Genomic DNA, 16,983 nt, shown 5'->3' on the forward strand with positions numbered 1-16,983 from the left:
CTTGTGGGAGGTGGCACTAGAACTGGTTACAAAAGAGAATTAGGCTTTGAAAGATTTAAGAACTCTAATCAATATAATGATGAACCAAAATTCCAGAGGACTGATGATGGAGAGCCACCTCCTGATAGAAAGGCAATAGATTAAAAGAGAGACACATTTTTGCACATGGCCAATATGGGAATTTGTTTTTGCTTGACTAAGTAGATTTGCCAAATGGGTTTCATTTTTCTTTCTTTTTTCCAGTGTGTGTGTGTGTGTGTGTGTGTAGAGAGAGAGAGAGAATGAATGTTTGTTAATTGGAAAAAAAAGTTTAGGTAGATTATTGGTTCATAGAGCCATGTTGTTGCTCTTGTTTAGTCATGCCTGATTCTTCTTGACCCCATTTGGGGTTTTCTTGGAAAAGATACTGGAGGGGTTTGTCATTTCCTTCTCTAGTTTATTTTACAGATGAGGAAACTGAGGCAAACAAAGTTAAGTGACTTGCCCAGGGTCACACAGCTAGTAAGTGTCTGAGACTGGATTTGAACTCAAGAAGATGAGTCTTCCTGGCTCCATGCTTGGCACTCTATCCACTGAGCCACCAAGCTAGCTGCCTAATAAAGTCATGCATGGTAGCTAAAGATAACCAGGAATGTTTGGAGGACAATGCAGTGAGACTTTCTCAATCTGTCCTCTGGTGTCCTCATCAGAGAAAGAACTCTGAATCGGAGGGGCTGTGGAACTAGCTGAGACTGATGACTGATTTTTCCAATATCCTAAAGGATTAGGACTCCATAACATCTTCCTTAATCCATTTCCTTTTTAGTGATCCCATTCTATGGCCATGGGGATATCCCACCAGTACAGAACTGGATCAGTTTGTGGATTTAGGAAAAGTCAGTTATTACAATCCTGAGCCTTGCCCAGAAAAAAAAAAGGGGGAGGGCATTTTTGACATGGAAAGCATATTTTGGGTTTTTCTATAGGGCTTGTTAGTCTATCAAGCATTCACCTCTCAATAAACCTGTGAATCAAGTGGAGTAGAAGGTATTAATTGGCTCTATTTCACAGATGAGGAAAACTGGGGCATTACGGATGACAAATTGCTGAAGGTCATGCTGCTACTTGGTGCTGGTAGTTGACCCAAGCTTTATGACTTTGAGTCAAATGCCCTTCTCTCAGCAACACGAAATCCCCCTAGACACTCACCTGGATCTGACCAGGACCAATGTAAAACTTCTTCAGAATGTTTATGAGAAAGTGCTGTACTTCTACCCAGGGGTAGATGCTGTTGGAACCATCCAAGACGATAATGATATCCATGTATGTTTGACACCCTAAGGAAACAGACACACAGTGATAACTCACCATATTTGCATCTATAACGAGTCACAGACTTTTGGGCTGAAGGGGACTTTTCTTCCAGGCTGGAAGAAATCATAGTCATCCCAGGATATGAAATCTCTCTTTAAATGCCCCCAGGGAAGAAGATTCCTTAGTCTTCCTTGGCCATCTGTTCTAGCCGCTAGTCATACTCACTGTTACAGATTTTTCCTTTAACATCTGACCTAAATCCTCTCGGTATAGCGTATAAACCTACTTGGTATAGTCTAAACCACCCCCTATTGACCTATTCTCAGAAGATGCTTTCTAATAACCTTTCAGAGCATTAAAGATCATTTCAATGTCATTCCCCAGTCTTCTCTCCTCCTAGCCAAACAATTCCAGTTGGTTTTTTTTTTTTTGTTGTTGTTGTTTGTTTGTTTGTTTTTGCGGGGCAATGGGGGTTAAGTGACTTGCCCAGGGTCACACAGCTAGTAAGTGTCAAGTGTCTGAGGCCGGATTTGAACTCAGGTCCTCCTGAATCCAGGGCTGGTGCTTTATCCACTGCGCCACCTAGCCACCCCACAATTCCAGTTTTTATAAACTATGAATTTGCATCCCTCTCTTCTCCATCTACCACATCTTCTTTTAGTTATGGAACCCAGAAACAGACACGGATTTCAAATCAATTTTGGCCTATATTGAGGGTGATAGGCAAAGAGCACCAAGGGGTTCATAAGGTCCTGGAATCATAGAATGTCCAAGTTCGAAGGGACCTTGGAGATCATCTCCTCTGAGGGCCCTTCCACATCAGCGATCCTATGATGCCTTCATCTGACAGATGAAGAAACTGAGGCCCCAAAGAGCTAACACAGTGACTTGCTCAAAGTCACAGAGATAGGTGAGCATCAGGACTTCTACCTAGCCCATCCTCCCTCATTTTACAGAGAAGTGAAGAGGTTACACAACTCATTTTGGGCAGAGCTGGAATTAGAATTTAGGAGGTTGGTCTCCAGGCTCTTGTCCATGGGCTGCATCTGGTCAGTCCTGGGTTCTAGCCTTGGCTGGGCTTATTATCTCCAATTTATTTTCTAAATTATATATCCTGAATGTTTTGCATGACTACACATGTATAACTTATATTGCATTGATTGAGTTCTTAAGGAGGAGGTGTGGAGGGAGGGAGAGAGGAAGAGAATTTGGAACACAAAGTTTTAAAAATCAGTGTTAAAATTTGTTTTTACATGTAATCTAGGAAAAAATAAAATTATATATCCTGTCTATTCTTGTTCATATATAGTTATCTGTATCTTGTCTCTCCCTTTAGTCTGTGAGTAGCGACTATGTATGTATGTATATATATATATATATATATAAATATATATATATATATAAATTTGGGGTTATTTTTTTGCCTTTCTTTGAATTTTTCAGTCATTTTCACTCCTGTCTGATTCTTCATGAACCCATATGGGGTTTTCTTGGCAAAGATACTGGAGTGATTTGCCATTTCCTTCTCCAGCTCATTTTATAGATAAGGAAATTGAGGCAAACAGGGTTAAGTGACTTGCCCAGGGTCACACAGCTAGTAAGTATCTGAGGCCAGATTTGAACTCAGGAAGATGAGTCTTCCTGACTTCAGGCCTGGCACTCTATCCACCGCACCACCTAGCTGCACTAGGCATTTCTTTGAATGCTTAGTATTTAGAACAGTGCTTGGCAAGCAGTAGACATTTGTTGACTTGACTTGACTGTCCTGCCAGTCAGCTATGTGATCTTGAGTGACTCCCTTAACTTTTTCAGGATCTTGGTTCCCTCATCCATATAAGGAGATGGTCCTATCCAGCTTTAATATTCTATGATCCGAGCCTTCCCTAGCACCCTCTCCCACCCCCACTTTTCCCCCTTCCCCCAATCATGATCATATTGAGGGGAGGTTGTTCCATTGAGGGGGTTGGACTGCAGGGTTTGGCAGGGACTCTTTAAGCCACTTGGGGCCCTGGGCAAACGTTTGTGGCTGGTCCACTGTTTATTTTTTCCATATTGTTAGGAACAGGGAAAAATGGATACCATTATGCAATTTATCGTAAAGCAATGCCTTATGAGGCTTTTTGGCTTGCAAATATGTCAATAATGTCTGTGTTGTCGAGACTTTGAAATATATGCCCACTTCAGCTCTCATTATAGTAAGATCTGTGGGACAATCTTGGGTCCTACTGGTTACTGCTGAATTCTTGATCCCCTTCATTTTAGGGGGAAAAACCCCAGTTCACCAGAGTAGTTTGGAATCAGTAGAATAAGACAACTTTTCAAGGCTGTTTCTGTGTGGGGAGAAGTGACTTGGCCATTCATATCATGTTGGCCGGGCTGAGAGCAGGGTTTGATCATCGCAACATGTCTGTGGTTGACCAAGCTTGATGTGTTTGCCTCCTCCCCCTCCTCCCCCATCCCCCCACAATGAATTCATGACTTTGCATTAGGGGCCCCTTGGTATTTAGGGGGCTTGGGAAACTTGTCTCTTCCTGCCTAGAGTAAGGGTTCTTAATCTTTTTGGTGACACAGACCCCCTTTTGGCACTCTGGTAAGACCTTTGAGTCCCTTCTCAGAAAAATGTTTTTAAATGCATAAAATAAAATGTATAGGATTGCAAAGGAAACCAATTATGTTGAAATACAATTATCAAAATATTGAAAAAAACCACAACAAGTTTCTGGACCCCAGGTTAAGACCCCTGACCTACAGGCATCTCAATGGTCATCTAGTCCAACCCTCTTATTTTACAGATTAGGAAATTGAGCCTTAGGGAGGCCAAGTGACTTGCCCAAAGTCATAGAGAGAATATGCAGCAGATTTGAACAACACAGTGAGTACTCTTTGCTCTGTACCACAGTTGTGATGGGCTGATCGAAGAGAATCCTTCAGTTGGAATCCTCTCCTATTGAAACATTTGTCTTCTTTGAATCCAGTGGGACAGCCACTCTCACTTTTGGGGGGTGGGGCTGTCCCTTCACCACCTGGCACCATTCATCACCTTGTGTGAGCAGACCCATTACTTCTTTTCCTGCCAAATGGTGGTGTTCTTTCACCAACCAAACCCCTTCCCGGGTAACAATTACTCCTCTTGATTCATTGCCCTGGATCCTCTGTATGAGGCCTCTCCCCTCTGCCACCCCTCCCTAATATAATAATTCCATCTCCTGGTTGAGTCCTGTTATTAAGGGTGTGTGCATGTGTGGGTAGGGCAAGGTGCTAATCCTTTCACCCTCCATAAAAATGGCAGCAGGCAAGGTTTCTGCAATGATATTGAACAGAAAGGAAATGGGAAGGCTCTGAGCCAAGTAGTCTGCGCTTGCAGGAGACAGGCTCAAATTCTTTCCTTATTTTTTCTTCCTGAGTGATCTAAGCTGTGTGCCTATACCAGGGAAAGAGGGGGTGGTGGGAGGTCTCTGTGTTTCAATATTCCAAGACCCCCTTTAAAAAACCCCAAACCCTCAAGGGTGGAGGTTGAAGTTTGGTGTCCCTGGGAGCACTGGGCAGGCAGGCAGGGAGATGACTCCCAGATGCCAAGAGGTGTTTGTCTTTGGCTAACTTTTCTTAGAATGATTTCCTCTTCAATTAGACCACTGTGTCTCATTTACCTGCTGGTACCTCACATTTGTCCAGGATTTTGAAAAACTCCTTTCTTGCCTGTCACTTCACTTGAGCCTCACAAGCATCTTGAGAGGCAAGTATTTTCACTGTTGAGGCGCAGAGATTCAAGAGATTTGCTCAAGGCAACAACTCAGCAATGAGGATGAAGAACTCTCTGGATGGGAGTCCTTCTATCCCTTAATCATAGTCCTGACCGAATTAATCCAACCTGTAAACTTCTTATGAAACGTCTAAGGTCCTGGCCAAGACATAAGCTATATAGCAACCTACTTTGGAGAGCTGGAGCCACTGTCTTGGAGAATCTGAAGTTGGAATTGACCCGAGAGCACATCCCCGTGGTATAGTATGAACTCCCACACTCGTGAGACCAGAGAGGGCTGCACGCCTACAAAAGATAACAGAGGAACAGCTGTTAGGTAGATGGAACTTAAGCCAGGAATTCTTTTCCCTGGGGCCAAAGCAGTTTGCTGGGCAGGGGAATAAATAGTACCCAAGAAGATAGTCTGAAGGAAGGAGATGAAGAGAGGACAGCACAAAGGGTAGGTTAATCATAGGAGCAGTTATATTCTCCTCTATCTTGTCTAGCCTCTGTACCCACAGAAGTTGGTAAGAAAGGCAGTTTCTGGGGAAAAGAGATTGAGGTTCTGGGAATTTTTGATCCCCTTAATTTAGGTGGGGTAGTGGCCCTGAGCTGGGCAAAGGAGTAGGGTCGTGCTATGTGAAATAGACCAGGAGGGGGCAGCTGGGTGGCACAGTGGATAGCACACTGGCCCTGGAGTTAGGAGGACCTGAGTTCAAATCTACTACTAGCTGTGTGACCCTGTGCAAGTTACTTAACCCCAATTGCCTCACCAAAACAAACAAACAAACAAACAAAAAATCAAAAACGAAACCAAACAAACAAAAGAAATAGACCTGGTGGTGGCACCCCAGGGGAAAGCTCCAATCTCCCTACACTAGTTACACTTCTGAACTTAAGGAAAGGTTCTTAAATTCTTGAGCTGGAAGGTCATCCTCCAGAGGTTATTAGGTCCAGTTGCTCGAGTCTACTGCCCAAGACAAATGCTCATCTCTCTTAGTTTTAATGTCTCCAGTAGTTAAGGATGTCTTCCCTATGGCTAATTTGAACTCACTTATTGTAGCTTACACTCATTTCTCCTCTGAGGCTTGAGGTATTTATGTCCTTGCTCAGATTTTTTTCCCCTCAAAGATACTATTCTCTGTCCTCTGTGCACATAACTTTCTGGATACCTATATAAGAGTGTGTTTTTGTTGTTGTTTTTTTGGGTGAGGCAGTTGGGGTTAAGTGACTTGCCCAGAGTCACACAGCTAGTAAGTGTTAAGTGTCTGAGGTCAGATTTGAACTCAGGTCCTACTGAATCAGGGCCAGTGCTCTATCCACTGCACCACCTAGCTGGCCCTATAATAGTGTTTTGAAATGCACAAAATAAAACATATAGGATTACAAAGGAAACCAAATATATTGAAATACAATTATCAAAATATTTAAAAAGGTGGGGAGATCTCCCATGTCCTATCCAAACACCCAAAATGGCAGCTTTCATCTGTATGGATCCGATGTTTCCGTGGTTTCCTTCAGCCGTTAAGGTTCTGTGGGAGTCATCTTAGTGGTCTCCTAGAACCTTCCCTCTGTCAGGGATAGGAAGAAACTCTTTTGAGAAAGGAGAGCAGGCTTGGATCCTTAATCATTAGTGCTACTCTTCCTTAACTCAGTCCCATTCAGTCCACACGTGGACTAAGAGGCACAGCTGGAAGCTCAGACAGGGAACACAGGGCCTTGACCAGCCCAACAATGGGAGGCTGGCTCTGCTGTTAGGACTATTAGGACCAACCCCAGAGGCTTTAGAGCTGGGAGTCAGCACTCGGATATTCAGGGTAGGACTAATCAAACACTGAATCCCTATCTCTTCCTTCGACATTTGAATGCAACTGAAATGAGGTTAGAATGTACATCAAATGCAGCCTTGAAGAGGATAAAAAAGAAGAGGGAACGGGACAAAAATGTATTAAGCACCTACTATGTGCCAGGCGCTTCTTTTAAGAAATATCAAAGGGTACCAGGTAGCTGAGGGAAAATGTGTGAAAGAAGAAGGCCAGGAAAGTCCCACTCGCTGTTTTGGAGAAGTGTGGGCTACTTGTGCATCCAGAAGCCTTGGGTAGTTTTTAGTACCAGTTAGGAGAACTGCCTCTTTTCCATCTCAGATTTCCTCCTTTGTCTGCTGCCCTGAGTTACTGTGTAGTATATAGTTCTACGTGCCTGGAGCCCCCAGATAAACTGTCTGTTATATCCCATGACTGTGCAAAAAGCCGCAGGGGAACTAAGAGATCACCTGCTTAAGACCAGATGGTGTTTGGAAGCCTTTCACTGGGAAGCCTCCGGGACCACGATTCTCCAAAGTCTTCTCCCCTCTCAGCAGGATCCCTGGAAACCGCTTCCCAGAGGGAAGCTCAGAAGCCCATCTTGTGCCCAAGATAACAATCCATAATTCTATGGAATTTCCTTCCAGACCAGTGTCAGGGGACAAGCAGCATTATTATTTCAATTTATCATTCAGTAGATGCACACGTATTTACTGAGCATTGGACCTGGAGTCAAAAAGACCTGAGCTTCAGTCATTCACTAGCTCTGGGACTCTGGACAGATCTTTAACCTCTCTCAGGTTCAATTTCCTCCACATTAAAACAGGGTTAATAATATCATCTACCAGGCTAGGTGGCACAGTGGATAGAGCACTGACCCTGAATTCAGGAGGACCTGAGTTCAAATCCAGCCTCAGACACTTAACACTTACTAGCTGTGTGACCCTGGGCAAGTCACTTAACTCCAATTGCCTTACTAAAAAAAATTAATTAAAAAAATAATAGCATCTATCTCAGAGGTTGTTGTGAGGCTCAACCGAGATAATATTAGTCAAGGGCTTTGCAAACTTTAACATTCTATAAATGCTAACTATTTATTACTGCGTGCAGGGCTGGAAACCCAGGCTAGAGGGAGGTATAGAGAGGTGTAATTATTTCCCTTATTGTCTCTGTCCCTACTTTGTCCCAGGATCTCACTCAGCTTTTCTTCTTTCTTAATTAGCAATTATTAAGTGCCTACTATGTGCCAGGCACTGTGTTGTGTCTCTGTTTTTCCTCATCTTCAAAATGTTGGAAATTCATGTCCTCTAAGTGCTTTTCCCCAATGAATCCTAATTAGCCTAGCTTCCCTGGGCTCATAGTGACCCCTTGGCAGCTAAGTGAGAAGGGAGTATGGTTAGCACTGCTTATTTCAGGCAGAGACACAAGGTGTAACAAACAGTTGACTTTTGCTCATCTGTCTTTTTTTTTTTTTTTTTTGCAGGGCAATGAAGGTCAAGTGACTTGCCCAGGGTCACACAGTAAGTAAGTGTCAAGCGTCTAAAGCTGGATTTGAACTCAGGTCCTCCTGAATCCAGGGCTGATATTTTATCCACTGTGCCACACAGCTGCCCCTCTCTCTTTAGTGTTACTTGAATGGCTCAGTTGTTGACTAGATACCTCCTGGCTTTGACTAGGAGGAGAGGAAATTTTCCAACTCCTGCCTAGTTCTCTAGATTTATTGATATCCATGAACCCCTTTGGCTTGAAGCCATCCGGCACAGCATTCTAGTCAATCACCTTAATGACTAGGATTCAGGTGAGGGCCTGGCCTAGATCACCTCCTCCCCTTGAGCTCTTGTGAACATGATTTCCAGTATATTCATTTTCACTCCTTTCCATGGTTCTTTGAAAAGGTCTTCAGAACTGATGTTGATGGAACACAGACTGAAGCAGGCTATTTTCCACTTTCTTTCATTTTTTTCTTTTATTCAAGTTTTCATATACAAAATGACTAATATGGTCATGTTTTATATAATTGTACATATATAACCTATATCTGATTTTTTACCACCTCAGGGAAGGGGGAGAGGAGGAAGGGACAGAAGGATAAAAATTGGAACCCCAAACTATATTTATTTATTAATTCATTCATCTATCTATCTATCTATTTATTAGTGAGGCAATTGGGGTTAAGTGACTTGTCTAGTGTCACACATCTACTAACCGTCAAGTGTCTGAGACTGGATTCAAACTCGGGTCCTCCTGAATCCAGGGCTGGTGCTTTATCCACTGTGCCACCCAGCTGCCCCCATCATTTATTTATTTATTTTGGAATCCAAAACTATAAGTAAAAACGTTTATTATTTTTAAAATATGTCTTCAGATCATGTGTATGTCCTTTGGTCCCTGTTTACCTAGGAAATTCCCAAGGCAGGGGCTGTCTTCCTTTTTTTTTTTTAATTTTAAAAACTTTTTTGGTGAGGCAATTGGGGTTAAGTGACTTGCCCAGGGTCACACAGCTGGTAAGTATTAAGTGTCTGAGTCTGGATTTGAACTCAGGTCCTCCTGAATTCAGGGTCAGTGCTCTATCCACTGTGCCACCTAGCTGCCCATCTTCTTTACAGTTGGAGCTTCCTGCAGGGGTGGGGGATGGAAAACAATGTCTCTTTAACCAGAGTTCCTTGAGGCTGGGGACTAAGATATCTTTCCCCACATACTTTTCAGGAGAGGTGGGGGCAGCCAGACCTTTTTCTCTCACACTTGGGGAAAAGAAAAAGGAAAATCTGCTGCTCTTCCCACCTGGTCCTTGGAGAAATTCTCTGGAGTTCATCCACTTAGCCATGACTTCTTTCTAAATCTGTGTGGAGTTGGTAGGTTTAGGGTAGAGGATGGATGCTGAGGATGGTGGTAGTAGAAGGACCTTAGGGATGGGGACAAGAAAGGATGGAGGTCAAGTTGGGTTTCTTACCACAAAACTGTTATCCTTGGGGTTGGTGGTGAGGCTCAAGCCCAGCCGCATGTTATCCTTCCTCTCAGACACGTTGGACAGGGTGACTCTTCCTAACGAAGGAAATCAAGAGGAAGGGGGAATATCAGAATAGAAGTTATCTAAGGACTCTGCATTAGTATCAGTGAGATTATCATGACTTTCTTGGACAGGGAGAGTCCTAGGAAGAATTGGAAAGTTTGCCAGGTTTGTCCTTTGTGTTTTGCTTCTTTTCTACCTCAGGTGACTTCTTTTCTGTTCTCCAATCCCCTTGGTTGTTCAAGGAGCTACACTGTGACCTACTTCCCCCTCCCTAATCTGTCAAATAAATTTCTTTTTTCCCTTCCCACTTGCACCCAATGACCCCATCAATGTTGCATTCAAATCATTGTCGCCATCACCACCACCACCATCACCACCACCACCACCACCATCATCATCATCACACATACACAGAGAGGTCAGGTCTTTGTAACAGCCCAGGTCGGAATATATACGTGTACAGATATATTCGGATGTCCTCAAATTGTTCTATATAGATGGCTGCCTAGTTTGGCTTTGTATAGGGCCCAGACCTTTGCTTAAATGATATCTAGCCTCCTATTAGGATTCTGAATCTGAAGCCTCAAAATCAAAAAGACTTGGGCTTAAATCCCATCATTGACAAATACTGCCTGTGCTCTTGGGTCCCCAGGAGACTTTTTTTTTTTGATTGTTTGTTTTGTTTTTTTGGTGAGGCAATTGGGGTTACGTGACTTGCCCAGGGTCATACAGCTAGTAAGTATGTAAAGTGTCTGAGGCCGGATTTGAACTCAGGTCCTCCTGAATCCAGGGCCGGTGCTCTATCCACTGTGCCATCTAGCTGCCCCCCCCCCAGGAGACTTTCTAAAATAATAGATTGTTCAGCAGGTGTTGTTCTGTATGATTAGAGGGAGTTTTCTCGCCAGGAGTTCCCTATACCAATAAAATCATAGATCTATCCCTCTGTCATTCCACTTCCTTCCCCAACCTCCCTCCAAACAGAACAACACAGAACAAAAACCAACTCTCCTTTCTCAAAGTGCTGAGAATGGTTGGCAATCCTGGTCTAAGACTAGAAGTATTTGGGGGGCAGTGCCCGGATCTGGGTTACTTTCTTTTTACAGCATTCAGCACAATGTCATGTATAGAACAATGTTTAATATAGGTTTTCTTCACTTAAGATAGTGGGAGAAATGATACTTTTTCCCTCCCCCTCATACTCTGTCTCCCTGGAGTTTTCTGACTTTTTGGAAGAAGAGGACTCAGATTGTTTGATTCTTCCACTCTAGTCTGGGAGGAGGAGGAGTGACTTAGAAAAACTCATCTCTCTCTCAATCCCTATAAAAACTTGTGAACTACCCTTCTGAGCTCTACTTAAGGGATGACCTAGTCCATTATAATAATAACTCACATTGATATTATGTATTACATTATGTTATATCATGTTATATTATTGTCCATCAATTCCCCTCCCCCTTCTGCCAAATGCCTCCACTGAGTCCCATAAAACGTTATATAAACTCTCATTCTTTAATCAGAAATCAAGTTCCCAAGGCAATACCCCAAGGAGAGGTAGTCTAGTGACAGCCACCCATATGGAAGGACTCATGACTGATATCAAGGGGGGAGAATATGAAGGAGAGGGGAGGAGAGTATGTGGGGGCAATGAAAACCTTTTGGGGGATAGAAAATGCACTATGGATAGGGGAGAAGCCACAGGGGGTGGGGGCTATATAGACAAACTTTGCCAACTTTACAATTTTGCCCAGGGTTGGTCCTGCGCCCAGACTTTCAAAGCTTCTGCTACTGAGCTCCCTGGCTAGGGACTGTTAATTTTATGGGCTTGGTTCCATAAATAGACTAGGTATAGTGGGAGGGCTTGGCCCCACCGCAGCCTGGCAGAGGGCAAGTATTTTGCTTAATGGCTTTTTGGCCTCTGGGAGGGCTATTGGGTTGGGGGCCTTAGTTCTAAGGAGAATGTAAGGAATGGCTTGTCTGGGATCAGGGCCAGTGCTCCGTACAGATGTGAAGTCAGTGGAATGCCCCTTTAGGGTCCATCCTTGGCTCCTTTCAGAGATGCTCCCAGTCCTTTCCATTCAGCCTGGGCTCTCATGATGCTCCCCAGAATTACCCAAGCCCCCCCAATACTGTGCTGTTCATAGCCTCACCAAATACAGTGCTCTTTCTATCACATTCCCCAAATGATGGGCATCACTTCAACTTCCAGTCCTTTGCTACCACAAAAAAGTCGCTAAAAATATTGTTGTGCCTATAGATCCTTTCCCTTTTCCTTTGATCTCTTTGTGATACTGCTGGGTTAAAAAAATCTGCAGTTTTATATCCCTTTAGGCATAGTGGAACATGGTTTCATAACCTTTTTGTGTGTGTAAACACTTTAGGCAGTCTAATGAATCCTATTTACCCCTTCTCAGAATTATGTTTTTAAATGCATAAAATAAAATACATATGATTACAAAGGAAGTCAATTATAGTGAAAATAAAAATGTGATTTCCCCCTATCCAAGTTAATGGACCCCTTGAAATGTATCCATAAACCCCCAAGTTAAGAACCCCTGCAATGCAGGAATAGAAAGATAACTGGATGATCCATTAAGCACTTGCTATGTTTCAGTTACTGTGCTAAGTGCTAGGGATACAAATACCAGTGAGAGTTCCTGCCCTGAAGTTATGGGATGTGAATGTGTTTTAATACTATTATGCTCTAAGAAATGATGAAAAGGATGGTTTCAGAAAAATCTGCAAAGTCATGTATGAACTGATGCAAAATGAAGTGAGCAGAACCAGGAGAACATTGTGAACATTGAACAAAATAACAGCAATATTGTAACAATTATTAACTGTGAAAGATTTAGCTATTCTGATTAACACAATGACCCACAACAAAGATGCCAAAGAACTTATGATGAAAAATGTTATCCACTTCCAGAGAGAGAACCAATGGATTCTGCAGATTGAAGTATATTTTTTCCTATTTTCCTTATTTTTCTTGCCTTTTTTGGCAACATAGCTAATATAGAAATATGTTCTGCATGACTTCACATGTATAACAGGTATTATATTGCTTATCTTCCCAGTGGGAGAGAGTCAGGAGGGTGGAAGAGAATTTGGAACTAAAAAAAAAGAATGTTAAAAAATAAATAAAACAAAGATCAGACAAAAAAAGAACTCATGTTCTAGGGATATTTTCATTTTAACAACAATTAAAGCTTCAGTAGAAAGGAATGAAATTCTAATGGCAGAATACTGGGCAATGTGATGGAGAGGGAGGGAGTTTGTGAATCAACGATCATTATTAAGTGCCTACTATATGTCAGGTACTATGCTAAGCACTGAGTATTAAAATAAATGCCAACACACTGTTCCTGTTCTCAAGGAGCTCAGATGCCAGTCTTAGAGCGAAAGGAAAGACAGCAGGAAAGGCCTCCAGCAGAAGAGGAGATTTGAAATGAGTCTTGAAGGAAGTCAGGAAAACTTTGAGACAGGGATTCGGAGAGATAGCATTCCAGGCAAAGGTACAGAGTTGGGAGACAGGATATTGTATGTGAGGAACAGCAAGGAGGCCAGTGTATCTGGATGTACATCGGATAGAATACAGGCCTTGGAGTCAGGACAACCTGAGTTCAAATATAGCCACAGACACTAACTAGCTGTGTGACCCTGGGCAAGTCACTTAACCCTGCTTGCCTCCAAAAAAGAAAAAAAAAGAGTTTATTGAATAAGTGGGTCACATAGTCAGATCTGTGTGTTAGGAAAATCATTTTGGCAGCTGAATGGAGGATGAATTGGGATGAGGTGAGACAAGGCAGGGAAAAGAATGAGCAGATTGCTGCAATTGTCCAGCAGTGAGGTTATGAGGACCTGTACTATCATGGTGGCTGTATGAGTGGAGTGAAGGTAAAAATGACAAGGTGAGTCAGAAGGTTGGCTATCTGGGGTGAGTATGAGTGGGGAGTCAAGGATGACATTGAGTCTGCAAGCCTGAGTGCCTAGGAAGATGGTGATGCATTTATAAGTTTATTTTTTGTTTTTGTGTGTGTGACAATGGGGGTTAAGTGACTTGCCCAGGGTCACCCAGCTAGTGTCAAGTGTCTGAGGCCGGATTTGAATTCAGTTTCTCCTGAATCCAGGGCCGGTGCTTTATCCACTGCGCCACCTAGCTGCCCCTATGATGCATTTATTAGTAATAATGTTGGGAGGGGGAAGATATGGGGAGAAAGAAAATGACTTCTGTTTTGTATGTATTGAGTTTGAGATGCTTCTGAGAAATCCATTTTGAGATGTGAAATAGTAGTTGGTGATACAAGACTAGACCTCAGGAGAGAAACTAGGGCTGAATATATAGATGTAGGAACCATTAGCATAGGGATAATAACTGAATCCATGGGAACTCAGGAAATCACCAAATGAGATAGTATAAAGGGAAAAGAGTGCAAGACCCAAGACGGTCTTGGGAGATACCCCTAGTTATTAGGTATGACATAGATGAAGAACCAGCAAAGGATATTAAAGATAAACAGCTACATAGGTAGTCAGAGAACCAGGCCAATGGGAGAGATTTTTTTTTTTTAAGTGAGGCAATTAGGGTTAAGTGACTTGCCTAGGGTCACACAGCTAGTAAGTGTTATGTTTCTGAGGCCAGATTTGAACTCAGGTACTTTTGATTCCAGGGCTGGTGCTCTATCTACTGCACCACCTAGCTGTCCCTGGGAGAGATATTTTTGCGTATGGAGCCTTGTACCTCTTCACCGTTATCTATTAGGGACCTTCATATATCCAAAAACTTCCATTAACACCCATCTTCCTCCTACAGTGCTCCATTATCAGCACCAACAGCTCCATTATAAGTAAGGAGAACACTGCAGGAGGTTTGAAATGAGTCCTCATATATACCCTGTGCTTGCAGACCTATATAGTATATGGAAAGAGAGAGAAAGAGACAAATAGCACTTCATCATAGTGGAACAGCACAGCTTTGAGGGTTGGATGCTCCCACATTTTGTTTTGTTTTGTTTTGTTTCTGTTGGGCCTACTAATGCTATTTTCTTGTCCTTTGAATGTTTCCTTGGGAAGTTTTACATGATCTGAATTGCTTGAGAGTCTGAGAGTCATTTTAGCGCTGGGGATTGACCTTTAATGAGTTCATGTTGTAGGAGTAGAAAAAAAACCTGTGACTCTGATGCATAACTTCTGAGAATTCTCTGACCTCAAGAGAATGTAAACTCCTTGAGGGCAGGCACTGTCTCATTTTTGTCCTTGTACACAGGACTGAACATATAGAAAATATTTAATAATTGCTTGTTGATTGATTGCTTATTTCCTTTCAGCATTTATGAATGAGGTAAGGCTTGAAGTTTGGGGAATAAGAACAGTTACATTTCAAAATCCTCTCTCCTTCACACTTCTACCGCTCCAGCAAATAAATCCCCTAAGTCTGCATCTCAGTTAAGTTTTAGAAGGTAATCAATCTTTTGACTTACTTTACACTAAAGTATAAATGACCAAATTTAGCCTGGCCAGGATGGTATTTACATTTTAGACCAATCCTAAAGGTCCCCTAAATTGAGAAGTGGGAAAAACTGGAGTCAAAAATTAATCATGGTCGGGGTGGGGGAGTGGTTGCTCGTGATGATGCCCTGTTTACTTTCATTTAAATCAGGGGCTGCTAATTCTGCCTGAACTATCCCAGCCAAAAGCCATGGGAGAAGACAGAGAATTCCAAGTACATGGATTTAAGATCGCTGTCTGGAAAGATCTTAGGAAATCCAGAACTTGGTCTTTCCTCCCTTCATTTTTCCACTATGGGGCAGAAACTTACATGGATTCCAGTTGCCATTGGCTGCTATTAATTTTTTCCCCATGGAAAGGAGGAAACTCCATGATTGTGAACTTTGATTGTTAATTTCCTCATCTCCTGGCATATTCCCCTCGCTCCTGCAGTGCCTCTAGCCATTTAGAGAAGGAATAGCAACCTCAAATGGCACGGAGAAAATGCTGAACTGGGAGTTGGGAAGACATAGGTTCAAATACTGATTCAGAGACTTATTAGTTGTGTGATTCTGGGCAAATCACTTAACTTCTCTGAATGGGGATAATAATAGTGCTGACCTTACAGGGTTGCTATGAGAATCAAAGGAAATAATGTGTGTAAAGCACTTTGTAAACCTTGCAGTGCTATATAAATGTCAGTTAATATTATGTCATTTAGTTTTTACTCTTTTTTGGGGGGGTGGGTGGGCAATAGGGGTTAAGTGACTTGCCCAGGGTCACACAGCTAGTAAGTGTCAAGTGTCTGAGGCCGGATTTGAACTCAGGTACTCCTGAATCCAGGGCCAGTGCTTTATCCACTGTGCCACCTAGCTGCCTCCTGTCATTTAGTTTTTAATGGGGTTCAGATAGAAACATCCCTGGGACAAGTTGCTATTCTGCTATTATTCTTTTATATTTAATGTTCTATAGACTATTGCAGAAGTAGAAAAAATAACTGCTTTTTTGTTAATTGAATAAAACTTTTGGGATGTAACTATTCTGTAGGCTCACTGTGGATATGCATAGGATACCAGTAGCAGGTAAGATAACAGGAATGACGTTAATATACATCCTATAATGTTCCCATATGATTTTGATCTCATCTGTCAGGTTTTTATATTGTAAAAACTTTCTTTACATGTAGTTTAGAAATTAGTATTTGGTATAGCAGCATCTATCAAAAAGATTATTTAGTGGATAAAGCACTGGCCCTGGATTCAGGAGGACCTGAGTTCAAATCCGGCCTTAGACACTTGACACTTACTAGCTGTGTGACCCTGGGCAAGTCACTTAACCCTCATTGCTCCGCAAAAAAAAAAAGAAAAAAAAAGGAGAAAAAAAAGATTAATTAAAAAAATAAACATTTTTATTTAGTTTTGAGTTCTAAATTCTGTCCATCCTTCCCTTCTGTCCCCTTTCCTGAGGCAGTAAGCAATCAGATATAGGTTATACATGTGCAATTATGTAAAACATTACCATACTAATAATTTTGCATGAGAAGACTCAAATAAAAGAAAAAAAGTGAAAGAAAGTGAGCAATAGTATGTTTCAGTCTGTGTTCAATCAATATCAGTTCTTTCTTTGGAGGTGGATAGTATGCTTCATCATTGGTC

At 42.2% G+C, this 16,983-nt stretch overlaps 1 protein-coding gene across 1 annotated transcript in view; it reads right to left on the reverse strand.

Annotated features, from left to right (window-relative positions):
• The window catches only part of ITGA11 (integrin subunit alpha 11), a 156,531-nt gene that overhangs the window by 81,107 nt on the left and 58,441 nt on the right, over positions 1–16,983 (reverse strand). The window contains exons 4-6 of the mRNA XM_043980465.1: positions 9,785–9,876; positions 5,224–5,338; positions 1,189–1,316 (exon numbers count right to left, since the gene is read on the reverse strand). Of these exons, the coding sequence (XP_043836400.1) occupies positions 1,189–1,316; positions 5,224–5,338; positions 9,785–9,876 (335 nt within the window). The remainder of the gene's footprint in view (positions 1–1,188; positions 1,317–5,223; positions 5,339–9,784; positions 9,877–16,983) is intronic.

The sequence above is a fragment of the Dromiciops gliroides genome, chromosome 2 (genome assembly GCF_019393635.1).
Source record: "Dromiciops gliroides isolate mDroGli1 chromosome 2, mDroGli1.pri, whole genome shotgun sequence".
Taxonomy (NCBI): Eukaryota; Metazoa; Chordata; class Mammalia; order Microbiotheria; family Microbiotheriidae; genus Dromiciops; species Dromiciops gliroides.